Source organism: Oncorhynchus mykiss, chromosome 8, assembly GCF_013265735.2.
Source record: "Oncorhynchus mykiss isolate Arlee chromosome 8, USDA_OmykA_1.1, whole genome shotgun sequence".
NCBI lineage: Eukaryota > Metazoa > Chordata > Actinopteri > Salmoniformes > Salmonidae > Oncorhynchus > Oncorhynchus mykiss.
Window position 1 is genome coordinate 36360322 of NC_048572.1, and position 15450 is coordinate 36375771.

Consider the following 15450-nt stretch of genomic DNA (forward strand, 5'->3'; position numbering starts at 1 on the left):
GTTGGATGGGGCCACAGTATCCTCCAACCCCCCACTGTCTCAGCCTCCAGTATCTATGCTGCAATAGTCTATGTGCCGGAGGGCAAGGGTCAGTCTGTTATATCTGGTGTAATTCTCCTGTCTGTTGTCCTGTGTGAATTTAAGCATGCTTCCTCTAATTCTTTCTCGCTCCCTCTCTCCCACCCCTCCCGGCTGTCCCCTTCCCTCCCATAAGCCATGCCTCAGGACTACCTGGCCTGATGAATCCTGGCTGTCCCCAGTCCACCTGGTCGTGCTGCTGCTCCAGTTTCAACTGTTCTGCCTGCAGCTATGGAACTCTGACCTGTTCACCGGACGTGTTACCTGTCAGAGACCTGCTGTTTTAGACTCTACCCCTCTCTCTCTCTCTCTACCGCACCTGCTGTCTGAACCTCTGAATGCTCGGCTATGAAAAGCCAACTGACATTTAATCCTGAGGTGCTGACCTGTTGCACCCTCTACAACCACTGTGATTATTATTGGACCCTGCTGGTCATCACTGAACATTTTAACATCTTAAAGAACAATCTGGCCTTAATGGCCATGCAATCTTATAATCTCCACCTGGCACAGCCAGAAGATGACTGGCCACCCTTCAGAGCCTGGTTCCTCTCTAGGTATCTTCCTAGGTTCCTGCCATTCTAGGGATTTTTTCCTAGCCACTGTGCTTCTACATCTGCATTGCTTGCTGTTTGGGGTTTTAGGCTGGGTTTCTGTATAGTAGTTTGTGACAACTGCTGATGTAAAAAGGGCTTTATAAATACATTTGACTGAGAGACAGAGAGAGAGAGACAGAGAGAGAGAACGAGAGAGAGTGTGGGAGTGTACAAGTGTGTGTCTGTGAATGTGTGTCTTTGCGCAAGTATCTGTGTGTGTGTGTGTGTGTGTGTGTATGCGTTTGCATGTGTGTGCGCGCGTGTGTGCATTCACCCCATCTCTCGCTCTCTCTCTGCCCCCCCCTCTCTCTGACCCCCTCTTGCTCTCTCTCTGCCCCCCCTCTCTCTCTGCTACCCCTCTTTCTCTGACCCCCTCTTGCTCTCTCTCTGCCCACCCCCCTCTCTCTGACCCCCTCTTGCTCTCTCTCTGCCCCCCCTCTCTCTCTGCCCCCCCTCTCTCTCTGCCCCCCCTCTCTCTCTGCCCCCCCCTCTTTCTCTGACCCCCTCTTGCTCTCTCTCTGCCCACCCCCCTCTCTCTGACCCCCTCTTGCTCTCTCTCTGCTTCCCCCCCCTCTCTCTCTGCTTCCCCCCCTCTCTCTGACCCCCTCTTGCTCTCTCTCTGCTTCCCCCCTCTCTCTCTGCTCCCCCCCTCCCTCTGCCCCCCCCTCTCTCTGACCCCCTCTTGCTCTCTCTCTGCTTCCCCCCCCCTTCTCTGACCCCCTCTTGCTCTGTCTCTGCTTCCCCCCCCCCCCCCCCCCCCCCTCTCTCTCTGTGAGTAGTGTGAAGCGGTGTGAAGCGCCCTGCAGACCTGATGGGTGTGAACTGCTGCCTTCCAGTGTGTGATGCGTGATGTGTCCAGGGACTTACGCTTTCTCCAGGCATGCTTCTCTGGACATGTTCTGCGCCAGTAGGTTAGACGCCAGGCCAAACAACTCTTCAGCCCACTCCTGCACCGGAAGAACACACACACACACATACGCACTCCGTCAGAAGGAAGAAACACAGTCACGAGGATCGATTGGAGGTGCAAACTAGCCACCCACACACCAGACCTTATAATTATACACTGGAGGAATGATGGGTTCAGTGTAAGTCTAACAAGCTTAACTAACTCATACTTCATGGACTGAAATAGCTTAGTCATTCATTAATTAGTTATAAGCACTTTGACCAACCTCCTAAGAGAGGTAACTGATGTTGACATCAACTACATCAAATAAACCTTTAATAAAGCCTTTATTCATGTTTGATAAAGCCTTGCTCATGATTAATAAAGTCTTTATTATTGTTTAATAAAGCCCTATTTGTGATTAATTAAGTCCTTATTCATGTTTAATAAAACCCTATTCATGTTTAATAAAACCCTATTCATGTTTAATAAATCTCTATTCCTGATTAATAAAGTCCTTATGGGTGTTTATTAAAGCCCTATTCACGTTTAATAAAGCCCTATTCATGATTAATAAAGGCATTATTCATGTGTACTAAAGCCCTATTCCTCTGTAATAAGTGGATTATTCATGTTTACTTACCTTGGCGATCTCCTCCTGGAAGGCCATGAAGTTGAGGTAGGTGATGTTGACCATGTCTGGTCCGCTCACCACCGTCAGCATCCGGTTCTCCATCTTCCCCACCAGGGTGCTGACGTCCAGCAGCTCTCGTAGCTTCATGTCCTACACAGACCACACAACAGATAAGTGACATGTCAGTAACACAATAACTCGAGGCCTTAACCCTTCTCCGTTGGCAACCCAACATTATAAGCTCACACACATTTGCATACTACACACTGAGAGGAAACGCCTTTAAATGAATGTTCAAAGCACATATGTAGACTTTTAAACCGCCACGAAAGCGTGTCATTAATAACACAGCCACTGCAGCTCTAGCACCTTCCCATAATTACCCCCCACTGTGTCTGACAGTGTGACTTTAGCCTAGCAGTTAGAGCGTTGGGCCACTAACCGGAAGGTTTTGGTTTGAATACCTGAGCCGACAAGATGAAAAATCCATTGATGTGTCCTTGAGCAAGGCACTTAACCCTAATTTGCTCCAGGTGCCGTATTACTATGGCCGACCCTGTAAAACACCACATTTCAATGCACCTATCCAGTGTACGTGAAAACAAAACATATTTTTTGCAGTCGCTGCTGGAAGCCCAAACTCAGGAAGTAGCAGGAGTAGATGACTCCCACCGTCTGGTACTATGGCAATGACAACAACAGCCCAATCAACCAATCAGATCACGATTTGACTTCCTGAGAATGAAACTGATCAGTGAGAGATATGACTTCGGGAGTAGACCATGAAGAGTGGCAACCAGTCATCATCATCAGCCCAACCGGACCTGCGAGGTTCAGCATATACTCTTAACATCAGCTAAGATGTCACACACACACACACACACACACACACACACACACACACGCAGTGACTCACACACATACGCGCACGCACACACACACCAAGCTGTCACCAAGCATGACATTACCTGGGGCACGCTTTTAATATTTTTTATTTCACCTTTCTTTCACCAGGTAGGCCAGTTGAGAACAAGTTCTCATTTACAACTGTGACCTGGCCAAGATAAAGCAAAGCAGTGTGACACAAACAACACAGAGTTACACATGGAATAAACAAACATGCAGTCAATAACACAATAGAAAAGTCTATATACAGTGTGTGCAAATGAGGTAGGATAAGGGAGGTAAGGCAATAAATAGGCCGTGGTGGCGAAGTAATTACAATATACCAATTAAACACTGGAATGATAGATGTGCAGAAGATGAATGTGCAAGTAGAGATACTGGGGTGCAAAGGAACAAGATTAATAAATAAATACAGTATGGGGATGAGGTAGATGGATGGGCTATTTTCAGATGGGCTATGTACAGGTGCAGTGATCTGTGAGCTGCTCTGACAGCTGGTGCTTAAAGCTAGTGAGGGAGATATGAGTCTCCAGCTTCAGTGATTTTTGCAGTTCGTTCCAGTCATTGGCAGCAGAAAACTGGAAGGAAAGGCGGCCAAAAGCGGCCAATTGGCTTTGGGGGTGACCAGTGAGATATACAGTGCCTTGCGAAAGTATTCGGCCCCCTTGAACTTTGTGACCTTTTGCCACATTTCAGGCTTCAAACATAAAGATATAAAACTGTATTTTTTTGTGAAGAATCAACAACAAGTGGGACACAATCATGAAGTGGAACGACATTTATTGGATATTTCAAACTTTTTTAACAAATCAAAAACTGAAAAATTGGGCCTGCAAAATTATTCAGCCCCTTTACTTTCAGTGCAGCAAACTCTCTCCAGAAGTTCAGTGAGGATCTCTGAATGATCCAATGTTGACCTAAATGACTAATGATGATAAATACAATCCACCTGTGTGTTATCAAGCCTCCGTATAAATGCACCTGCACTGTGATAGTCTCAGAGGTCCGTTAAAAGCACAGAGAGCATCATGAAGAACAAGGAACATACCAGGCAGGTCCGAGATACTGTTGTGAAGAAGTTTAAAGCTGGATTTGGATACAAAAAGATTTCCCAAGCTTTAAACATCCCAAGGAGCACTGTGCAAGCGATAATATTGAAATGGAAGGAGTATCAGACCACTGCAAATCTACCAAGATCTGGTCGTCCCTCTAAACTTTCAGCTCATACAAGGAGAAGACTGATCAGAGATGCAGCCAAGAGGCCCATGATCACTCTGGATGAACTGCAGAGATCTACAGCTGAGGTGGGAGACTCTGTCCATAGGACAACAATCAGTCGTATATTGCACAAATCTGGCCTTTATGGAAGAGTGGCAAGAAGAAAGCCATTTCTTAAAGATATCCATAAAAAGTGTCGTTTAAAGTTTGCCACAAGCCACCTGGGAGACACACCAAACATGTGGAAGAAGGTGCTCTGGTCAGATGAAACCAAAATTGAACTTTTTGGCAACAATGCAAAACGTTATGTTTGGCGTAAAAGCAACACAGCTCACACCATCCCCACTGTCAAACATGGTGGTGGCAGCATCATGGTTTGGGCCTGCTTTTCTTCAGCAGGGACAGTTAAAATTGATGGGAAGATGGATGGAGCCAAATACAGGACCATTCTGGAAGAAAACCTGATGGAGTCTGCAAAAGACCTGAGACTGGGACGGAGATTTGTCTTCCAACAAGACAACGATCCAAAACATAAAGCAAAATCTACAATGGAATGGTTCAATAATAAACATATCCAGGTGTTAGAATGGCCAAGTCAAAGTCCAGACCTGAATCCAATCGAGAATCTGTGGAAAGAACTGAAAACTGCTGTTCACAAATGCTCTCCATCCAACCTCACTGAGCTCAAGCTGTTTTGCAAGGAGGAATGGGAAAAAATGTCAGTCTCTCGATGTGCAAAACTGATAGAGACATACCCCAAGCGACTTACAGCTGTAATCGCAGCAAAAGGTGGCGCTACAAAGTATTAACTTAAGGAGGCTGAATAATTTTGCCCGCCCAATTTTTCAGTTTTTGATTTGTTAAAAAAGTTTGAAATATCCAATAAATGTTGTTCCACTTCATGATTGTGTCCCACTTGTTGTTGATTCTTCACAAAAAAATACAGTTTTATATCTTTATGTTTGAAGCCTGAAATGTGGCAAAAGTTCGCAAAGTTCAAGGGGGCCGAATACTTTCGCAAGGCACTGTACCTGCTGGAGCGTGTGCTACGAGTGGGTGCTGCTATGGTGACCAGTGAGATATACCTGCTGGAGCGTGTGCTACGAGTGGGTGCTGCTATGGTGACCAGTGAGATATACCTGCTGGAGCGCGTGCTATGGATGGGTGCTGCTATGGTGACCAGTGAGCTCAGATAAGGCGGGGCTTTACCTAGCAGAGACTTGTAGATGACCTGGAGCCAGTGGGTTTGGCGACGAGTATGAAGCGAGGGCCAGCCAACGAGAGTGTACAGGTCGCAGTGGTGGGTAGTATATGGGGCTTTGGTGACAAAACAGATGACACTGTGATAGACTGCATCCAATTTGTTGAGTAGAGTGTTGGAGGCTAGGATTCTAGATTTAATTTTGGATTGGAGATGCTTAATGTGAGTCTGGAAGGAGAGTTTACAATCTAACCAGACACCTAGGTATTTGTAGTTGTCCACATATTCTAAGTTAGAACCATCCAGAGTAGTGATCCTGGACTGGCGGGCAGGTGCAGGCAGCGATCGGTTGAAGAGCATGCATTTAGTTTTACTTGCATTTAAGAGCAGTTGGAGGCCACGGAAGGAGAGTTGTATGGTTATTGAAGCTCGTCTGGAGGTGTCCACAGTGTCCAAAGAAGAGCCAGAAGTATGCAGAAGGGTGTCGTGAATCAGAGAATCACCAGCAGCAAGAGCGACATCATTGATATATACAGAGAAGAGAGACGGCCTGAGAAGTGAACCCTGTGGCACCCCCATAGAGACTGCCAGCGGTCCGGACAAAAGGCCCTCCGGTTCATGAATAATCATCATTAATGTCTAAGTAATGAATGGCCAGTATGTCGTTATGAATGGCAGCAGGTGGTAAATGCATGGGGTATATGATGTTGCCTGTGGATTCACCAGGGCATTGCAATGTGTCTGTACAGCATCCGAGGTGGTTGGGTAAAGTAGGCCTGCGGGATGCGTATGTAACTTATATCACGATAACTACGCTTGCCTGAGACCATGACACTTGTATTACCTCAGACAAGTTAGTCCTAGGCTTTAGCTCGGTTGGATAACACAGTCTTGGGGCAGGCAAAAGACTGGGTTCAATACCCAGTTTGTCAAACTGGTTATTGACGGCATAATAGTGAGGGCCTGAACAGAGATACCTCCACATTCACTGGGGATGTCTGTCTGTCCGCTGCAGTTTAAATACACATTATAAACCATATCTCCCTATGGAAACATACACACACAACCACTCGTCTTCAATGCAAACCATGCTAAAGCACAGAGCAACTGGGCACTGCCTCCGAGGCACCAGAAATGAATAACAATGATATTTTCTCTCCCATTCTTCTGTCATCAGGGCAGAATACAAAGTGGTTCAGCTAGGTCAATTAACACCAACAAAAAAAGAGTCTGTAAAAGATTTTGCAGCGGAAGCAAATTAGTTGCCCACTAATTTGCCCAATCAAACAAAGAGCATTCTGTGCTGTCACACTGATAAATGTCCCCTACATGTCCCCCAACGCCCTCCAATCAAATCCCCCAGCTCAGAGGCGCCCATTAGTATTACAGTGAACTTTTCAGAAGCAATATTTTTCTTCTGTTTGAGATTTTTACTCTTCTGGCAACCAAGTCTGCATGTCTGACGACTGTTCAAAACACAGACACACACACGCTGTGTCACACACACAGACTGTCTAGTGCAATTTCAAAACATACATTCAAACATACGCACACACACACTCTCTGACGAACAATGTCTGACGAACTTCCAACGCCTCAACGCTTTTAGTCAAACGCAAAGACAGGCGTCAGTTCTTAAGAGACCTTGGATCTTGGAAAAGCAGTCTGAGACAAGTTTAATTCCCTACTGATGACTGTAGTGTTGAGAAGTCTGGGAGATGGATGGTTCTAGAAACATCTCACGCCTGCAGTCTCTCAGACGTGCTGAGAGCAAAATTCCTCCGTTCTACATGAGGCATATATCAAAGTTAGATGATGCTGCAGAGTATATGTTGCTTTAACTCAAGCAAGCCATTATTACCAGCACTGTCTGGAATCATCTTGAGGCCATGGCAGACATTCTTCCAGCCGTAGGGCAGCAGGTAGCCTAGCGGTTAGAGTGTTGGGCCAGTATTTTAAAGGTTGCTGGTTCAAATACACGAGTCGACGAGGTGAAAAAACTTGACCAAGGTACTTAACCCGAATATGCTCCAGAGGCGTCGTACTACAATGGCGGACCCTGTAAAACAACACATTTCACTGCACCTATCTGGTGTGTGTCTCCCTCTACTATACTGATGTCTACCTTTACTATACTTACTGTATGCAGGATACTGATAGATGGAGAGACAGAATACTGTATGCAGGATACTGATAGATGGAGAGACAGTATACTGTATGCAGGATACTGATAGATGAGAGACAGTATACTGTATGTAGGATACTGATAGATGGAGAGACAGTATACTGTATGCAGGATACTGATAGATGGAGAGACAGTATACAAAAAGTTTGTGAAAAAACTTGACCAAGGTACTTAACCCGAATATGCTCCAGAGGCGTCGTACTACAATGGCGGACCCTGTAAAACAACACATTTCACTGCACCTATCTGGTGTGTGTCTCCCTCTACTATACTGATGTCTACCTTTACTATACTTACTGTATGCAGGATACTGATAGATGGAGAGACAGAATACTGTATGCAGGATACTGATAGATGGAGAGACAGTATACTGTATGTAGGATACTGATAGATGGAGAGACAGTATACTGTATGCAGGATACTGATAGATGGAGAGAAAGTATACAAAAAGTTTGTGAAAAAACTTGACCAAGGTACTTAACCCGAATATGCTCCAGAGGCGTCGTACTACAATGGCGGACCCTGTAAAACAACACATTTCACTGCACCTATCTGGTGTGTGTCTCCCTCTACTATACTGATGTCTACCTTTACTATACTTACTGTATGCAGGATACTGATAGATGGAGAGACAGAATACTGTATGCAGGATACTGATAGATGGAGAGACAGTATACTGTATGTAAGATACTGATAGATGGAGAGACATAATACTGTATGCAGGATACTGATAGATGGAGAGACAGTATACTGTATGCAGGATACTGATAGATGGAGAGAAGGAGAATAGACCTGAGATTTAATTAGTGCTGGTGTATTGTGGGAGCATTTGGAGGCATGCCTGAGGGTCCTGTTTCCGCGGCGATGGGAGATTTAGAGCCAAGCGCGGGGGGGGGGGGGGGGGGGGGTGCGCAGTGTGTGCATATTACCCCTTCAAGCCAGTTTCTGTGTGTTTGAGAGGAAAAGAGAGATACAGTATATATAGAGAGAGAAAGAGAGAATTGTGTGTGTGCAGAGGTGTGTGGGATGATGGTGTGACTGTGAAAGAAGGCGTGTGCAATGCATCACTTTGGTGTGTGTGTGTGTGTGTGTGTGTGTGTGTGTGTGTGTGTGTGTGTGTGTGTGTGTGTGCGCGTGTGTGTTAGTGTGTGTGTGTGTTAGTGTGTGTGTGCGTGGCTATCTGACAGCTGTAGCGTGGGAACACAGTGCTCAGTCATTTATTACTTCAGTACAGGGGAGGTAGTCCTCTTAGCAGGGTGATGCTGCCTTCCCTGCTCCCTGGGCTGTCACGAACCCTTCCTGTCACCACCACACACACACACACACACTGCATGCCCACACACACGCCCGCCCGCCCATTGGCACAATCGACACACAGACGCCCACCAACCCCCTTGGCACAATCGACACACACACGCCCGCCCACCCATTGGCACAATCCCCACACACACACACGCCCGCCCGCCCATTGGCACAATCCCCACACACACACACGCCCGCCCGCCCATTGGCACAATCCCCCCACACACGCCCACCCGCCCATTGGCACAATCCCCACACACACGCCCGCCCGCCCATTGGCACAATCCCCACACACACGCCCGCCCGCCCATTGGCACAATCCCCACACACACGCCCGCCCGCCCATTGGCACAATCCCCACACACACACCCGCCCGCCCATTGGCACAATCCCCACACACACACCCGCCCGCCCATTGGCACAATCCCCACACACACGCCCGCCCGCCCATTGGCACAATCCCCACACACACGCCCGCCCGCCCATTGGCACAATCCCCACACACACGCCCGCCCGCCCATTGGCACAATCCCCACACACACGCACAGCTTAGAGAGCGAGCGATAGTGTCCATCTGCGGGCTGTCTCCTAACCTCATACTTCTCCTCACTCCTTTTCTGAAGAATAGTTCATCCAGCACATCTACCTGTTTCTCTAATACTCATCTGATGATTCATGTAGCTTTAATTTCCCTCGTTATCCATTTATACACCGCAGGCCACCGCTGTTCAAGTTAAGTGGCTACTGCGACTACGTCTGTTCTGCAAATGATTCAACTCCAGACCTCACGGCATACCTCTACACAGCTGACCTCTTCTCTTCGTACGGACTCTTTCAAGTTAGTTCATTATAAGAGCAATGTTGGCTACACATTAGGATTCACCACGGCGGGGAGGTTTCTGAGGATTCCAGGTACGAGTTCTGGGTTTGAAGAAGAAACTCCAGCCCACTGGTATTCTTGTAATACGTGGATCTCAACCTAAATGTTTGGGTCAATAATTGTCAAATTATTGACCCAAAAACCTCTCAAAGTTAACCTGAAGGTTTCAGGTCTGGATGCCCCTAAGGAACATCTATTGACTCAAATGTTGGTTTGAAGAATGTCAAATATGACAAAGATTATTTTTGTTTTTCCTCCTATTTGGGTGAATCTAGCCTGGTCCCAGATTTGTTTGTGTGCTTTTGCCAACTCTGTTGCTGTTCTTGTCAAGCTGAGTGACAAGGAGTTGGCACGATAGCACAAACAGATTGGCACTCAGGCAACCTGGAACAACAAACAACCGTCTTATAAGGAGTTGTATAACTGGCCTGTCCTAGCAGCAGTCCTGCCGGTGGCTAGCCTTGTTCACTAGCGGAGCAGCAATATTGTGGGGTTGGGACAAAAAACGCCTGGGGTAGTTGGAGAAAGGAATTATGGGTAATTCATTGTGTTGCCCCAAGACTTCCTTGGCCCCATATTCAGAATGTGTGTGTGTGTGTGTGTGTGTATGAACATGTTAATGAGAGGGGGCAGCACTGAGATAGCCTGCAACATCACTTCCTGGTGTAGCTCAAACTGTACACGTCTCCATGAATTTGGCTTCACATAGGAATGAATGGTGTCACGTGATTGATGGCTTTGTCTATTCATATATACCGTCATTGCATCATCCCCTCGTATTTCATTCCTTTACTTCACTCAATCCCTTCGTATTTCATTCCTTTATTTCACTCAATCCCCTCGTATTTCATTCCTTTACTTCAATCCATGACTTCGTATTTCATTCCTTTACTTCACTCAATCCCTTCGTATTTCATTCCTTTACTTCACTCCATGACTTCGTATTTCATTCCTTTATTTCACTCCATGACTTCGTATTTCATTCCTGTATTTCACTCCATCCCTTCGTATTTCATTCCTTTACTTCACTCAATCCCTTTGTATTTCATTCCTTTATTTCACTCCATGACTTCGTATTTCATTCCTTTATTTCACTTCATGACTTCGTATTTCATTCCTGTATTTCACTCCATCCCTTCGTATTTCATTCCTTTATTTTCTCTGTATCCCTTCATATTTCATTCCTTTATTTTCTCTGTATCCCTTCGTATTTCATTCCTTTATTTTCTCTGTATCCCTTCGTATTTCATTCCTTTATTTCTCTGTATCCCTTCGTATTTCATTCCTTTATTTCTCTGTATCCCTTCGTATTTCATTCCTTTACTTCACTCCATCCCTTCGTATTTCATTCCTTTATTTCACTTCATGACTTCGTATTTCATTCCTGTATTTCACTCCATCCCTTCGTATTTCATTCCTTTATTTTCTCTGTATCCCTTCATATTTCATTCCTTTATTTCTCTGTATCCCTTCGTATTTCATTACTTTATTTCTCTGTATCCCTTCGTATTTCATTCCTTTACTTCACTCCACCCCTTCGTATTTCATTCCTTTACTTCACTCCATCCCTTCGTATTTCATTCCTTTACTTCACTCCACCCCTTCGTATTTCATTCCTTTATTTCTCTGTATCCCTTCGTATTTCATTCCTTTATTTCACTTCATGACTTCGTATTTCATTCCTGTATTTCACTCCATCCCTTCGTATTTCATTCCTTTATTTCTCTGTATCCCTTCGTATTTCATTCCTTTATTTCTCTGTATCCCTTCGTATTTCATTCATTTATTTCTCTGTATCCCTTCGTATTTCATTCCTTTACTTCGCTCCATCCCTTCGTATTTCATTCCTTTATTTTCTCTGTATCCCTTCGTATTTCATTCCTTTATTTCTCTGGATCCCTTCGTATTTCATTCCTTTATTTCTCTGTATCTCTCTGTATTTCATTCCTTTATTTATCTGTATCCCTTCATATTTCATTCCTTTATTTTCTCTGTATCCCTTCGTATTTCATTCCTTTATTTCTCTGTATCCCTTAGTATTTCATTCCGTTACTTCACTCCATCCCTTCGTATTTCATTCCTTTACTTCACTCAATCCCTTCGTATTTCATTTCTTTATTTCTCTGTATCCCTTCGTATTTCATTCCTTTACTTCACTCCATCCATTCGTATTTCATTCCTTTATTTCTCTGTATCCCTTCGTATTTCATTCCTTTATTTTCTCTGTATCCCTTCATATTTCATTCCTTTATTTCTCTGTATCCCTTTGTATTTCATTCCTTTACTTCACTCAATCCCTTCGTATTTCATTCCTTTATTTCTCTGTATCCCTTCATATTTCATTCCGTTACTTCACTCCATCCCTTCGTATTTCATTCCTTTATTTCTCTGTATCCCTTAGTATTTCATTCCGTTACTTCACTCCATCCCTTCGTATTTCATTCCTTTACTTCACTCAATCCCTTCGTATTTCATTTCTTTATTTCTCTGTATCCCTTCGTATTTCATTCCTTTACTTCACTCCATCCATTCGTATTTCATTCCTTTATTTCTCTGTATCCCTTCGTATTTCATTCCTTTATTTTCTCTGTATCCCTTCATATTTCATTCCTTTATTTCTCTGTATCCCTTTGTATTTCATTCCTTTACTTCACTCAATCCCTTCGTACTTCATTCCTTTATTTCTCTGTATCCCTTCATATTTCATTCCGTTACTTCACTCCATCCCTTAGTATTTCATTCCTTTATTTCTCTGTATCCCTTAGTATTTCATTCATTTACTTCACTCCATCCCTTAGTATTTCATTCCTTTATTTCTCTTCATCCCTTAGTATTTCGTTCCTTTATTTCTCTGTATCCCTTAGTATTTCATTCCTTTATTTCTCTTTATCCCTTAGTATTTCATTCCTTTATTTCTCTGTATCCCTTAGTATTTCATTCCTTTATTTCTCTGTATCCCTTCGTATTTCATTCCTTTACTTCACTCCATCCATTCGTATTTCATTCCTTTATTTTCTCTGTATCCCTTCGTATTTCATTCCTTTACTTCACTCCATCCATTCGTATTTCATTCCTTTATTTTATCTGTATCCCTTCGTATTTAATTCCTTTATTTCTCTGTATCCCTTCATATTTCATTCCTTTATTTCGCTGTATCCCTTCGTATTTCATTCCGTTTGTCATGTTGTCTTGTCTCTGTCCTTTCCCTTCACCCTGTCTCCCTCTGCTGGTCGTTGTTATGTTACCTTTTCTCCCCCTCTTTTCCCCAGCTGTGCCTTGTCTCCTCCTAATTACCCATTCACCCCGTTCCCCACCTGTTCCCTTTTTCCCTCTGATTAGGTCCCTATATCTCTCTCTGTTTCTGCTCCTGTCCTTGTCGGATTCTTGTTTGTTTGTTTGTGTGTCTCATGCCTGAACCAGACTATCATCGTGTGTGCTGCAACCTTGTCCTGTCCTGTCGGAATCTACCTGTCCATCTGAGCCCACGTATGTTCGTCATTAAAGTACTCTGTTTGTTAATTCGCTTTTGGGTCCTCATTCACGCACCATAACAGAAGAATCCGACCAAGAATGGACCCAGCGACTTCGGATCCTCTCCACTCAGCCGTCGAGATCCAGGGAGCGATGCTAGGCAGACACAAGCAGGAATTGTCTGCTGCTCGACATGCCGTTGAGACCCTGGCCACCCAAGTCTCCAACCTCACAGAACAGGTTCACCATCTCCGCCTCGATCCACCGGCCACTTCCAGGGCTTTCGAATCTCCGGAGCCCAGAATCAATAACCCGCCGTGTTACTCTGGGGAGCCCACTGAATGCCGCTCGTTCCTCACCCAGTGTGATATTGTGTTTTCTCTCCAGCCCAACACTTACTCCAGGAGCACTGCTCGTGTCGCCTACGTCATATCTCTCCTTATTGGACGGGCTCGTGAGTGGGGCACGGCAATCTGGGAGGCAAGGGCTGAGTGTATTAACCAGTATCAAGACTTTAAGGAGGAGATGATACGGGTTTTTGATCGATCTGTTTTTGGGGAGGAGGCTTCCAGGGCCCTGTCTTCCCTATGTCAAGGCAATCGATCCATAACAGACTACTCTATTGAGTTTCGCACTCTTGCTGTCTCCAGTGGCTGGAACGAGCCGGCCTTGCTCGCCCGTCTTCTGGAGGGTTTCCGCGCAGAGGTAAAGGATGAGATTCTCTCCCGGGAGGTTCCTTCCAGCGTGGATTCCTTGATTGAACTCGCTATTCGCATTGAGCGACGGGTTGATCTTCGTCACCGAGCTCGTGGAAAGGAGCTCGCGCTCTCCGTCGCCTCCCTCTCCGCATCACTACCATCTTCCTCTGCCGGCTCGGGTGCTGAGCCCATGCAGCTGGGAGGTATCCGCATCTCGACTAAGGAGAGGGAACGGAGAATCACCAACCGCCTCTGTCTCTATTGCGGTTCCGCTGGTCATTTTGCCACTTCATGTCCAGTAAAAGGCCAGAGCTCGTCAGTAAGCGGAGGGCTACTGGTGAGCGCTACTACTCCTGTCTCTCCTTCAAGATCCTGCACTACCTTGTCGGTCCATCTACGCTGGACCGGTTCGTCAGCTTCCTGCAGTGCCTTAATAGACTCTGGGGCGGAGGGCTGTTTTATGGACGAGACCTGGGCTCGGGAACATGACATTCCTCTCAGACAGTTAAAGGAGCCCACGGCCTTGTTCGCCCTGGATGGTAGTCCTCTCCCCAGGATTCAGCGTGAGACGCTACCTTTAACCCTCACTGTTTCTGGTAATCATAGTGAAACCATTTCTTTTTTAATTTTTCGTTCACCTTTTACACCTGTTGTTTTGGGCCATCCCTGGCTAGTTTGTCATAATCCTTCCATTAATTGGTCTAGTAATTCTATCCTCTCCTGGAACGTCTCTTGTCATGTGAAATGTTTAATGTCTGCTATCCCTCCTGTTTCCTCTGTCTCTTCTTCACAGGAGGAGCCTGGTGATTTGACAGGGGTGCCGGAGGAATATCACGATCTGCGCACGGTGTTCAGTCGGTCCAGGGCCACCTCTCTTCCTCCACACCGGTCGTATGATTGTAGTATTGATCTCCTTCCGGGAACCACCCCCCCCCGGGGTAGACTATACTCTCTGTCGGCTCCCGAACGTAAGGCTCTCGAAGATTATTTGTCTGTAGCTCTTGACGCCGGTACCATAGTCCCCTCCTCCTCTCCCGCCGGAGCGGGGTTTTTTTTTGTCAAGAAGAAGGACGGGTCTCTGCGCCCCTGCATAGATTATCGAGGGCTGAATGACATAACAGTGAAGAATCGTTATCCGCTTCCTCTTATGTCTTCAGCCTTCGAGATCCTGCAGGGAGCCAGGTTTTTCACTAAGTTGGACCTTCGTAACGCTTACCATCTCGTGCGCATCAGGGAGGGGGACGAGTGGAAGACGGCGTTTAACACTCCGTTAGGGCACTTTGAATACCGGGTTCTTCCTTTCGGCCTCGCTAACGCTCCAGCTGTCTTTCAGGCATTAGTCAATGATGTCCTGAGAGACATGCTGAACATCTTTGTTTTCGTTTACCTTGA

General features: G+C 45.6%; 1 protein-coding gene across 4 annotated transcripts in view; it reads right to left on the reverse strand.

The window, feature by feature from the left end:
• LOC110529236 (1-phosphatidylinositol 4,5-bisphosphate phosphodiesterase beta-1) overlaps positions 1 to 15450 on the reverse strand; it is a 274505-nt gene that overhangs the window by 144088 nt on the left and 114967 nt on the right. For all 4 annotated transcript variants that reach the window (XR_005052868.1, XM_036985415.1, XM_036985413.1 and 1 more), the window contains exons 4-5: positions 2207 to 2347; positions 1542 to 1621 (exon numbers count right to left, since the gene is read on the reverse strand). Coding sequence is in view for 3 of the 4 variants with exons in the window: in XM_036985415.1 (XP_036841310.1) it covers positions 1542 to 1621; positions 2207 to 2347 (221 nt within the window). In the remaining variant the exon portion in view is untranslated. The remainder of the gene's footprint in view (positions 1 to 1541; positions 1622 to 2206; positions 2348 to 15450) is intronic.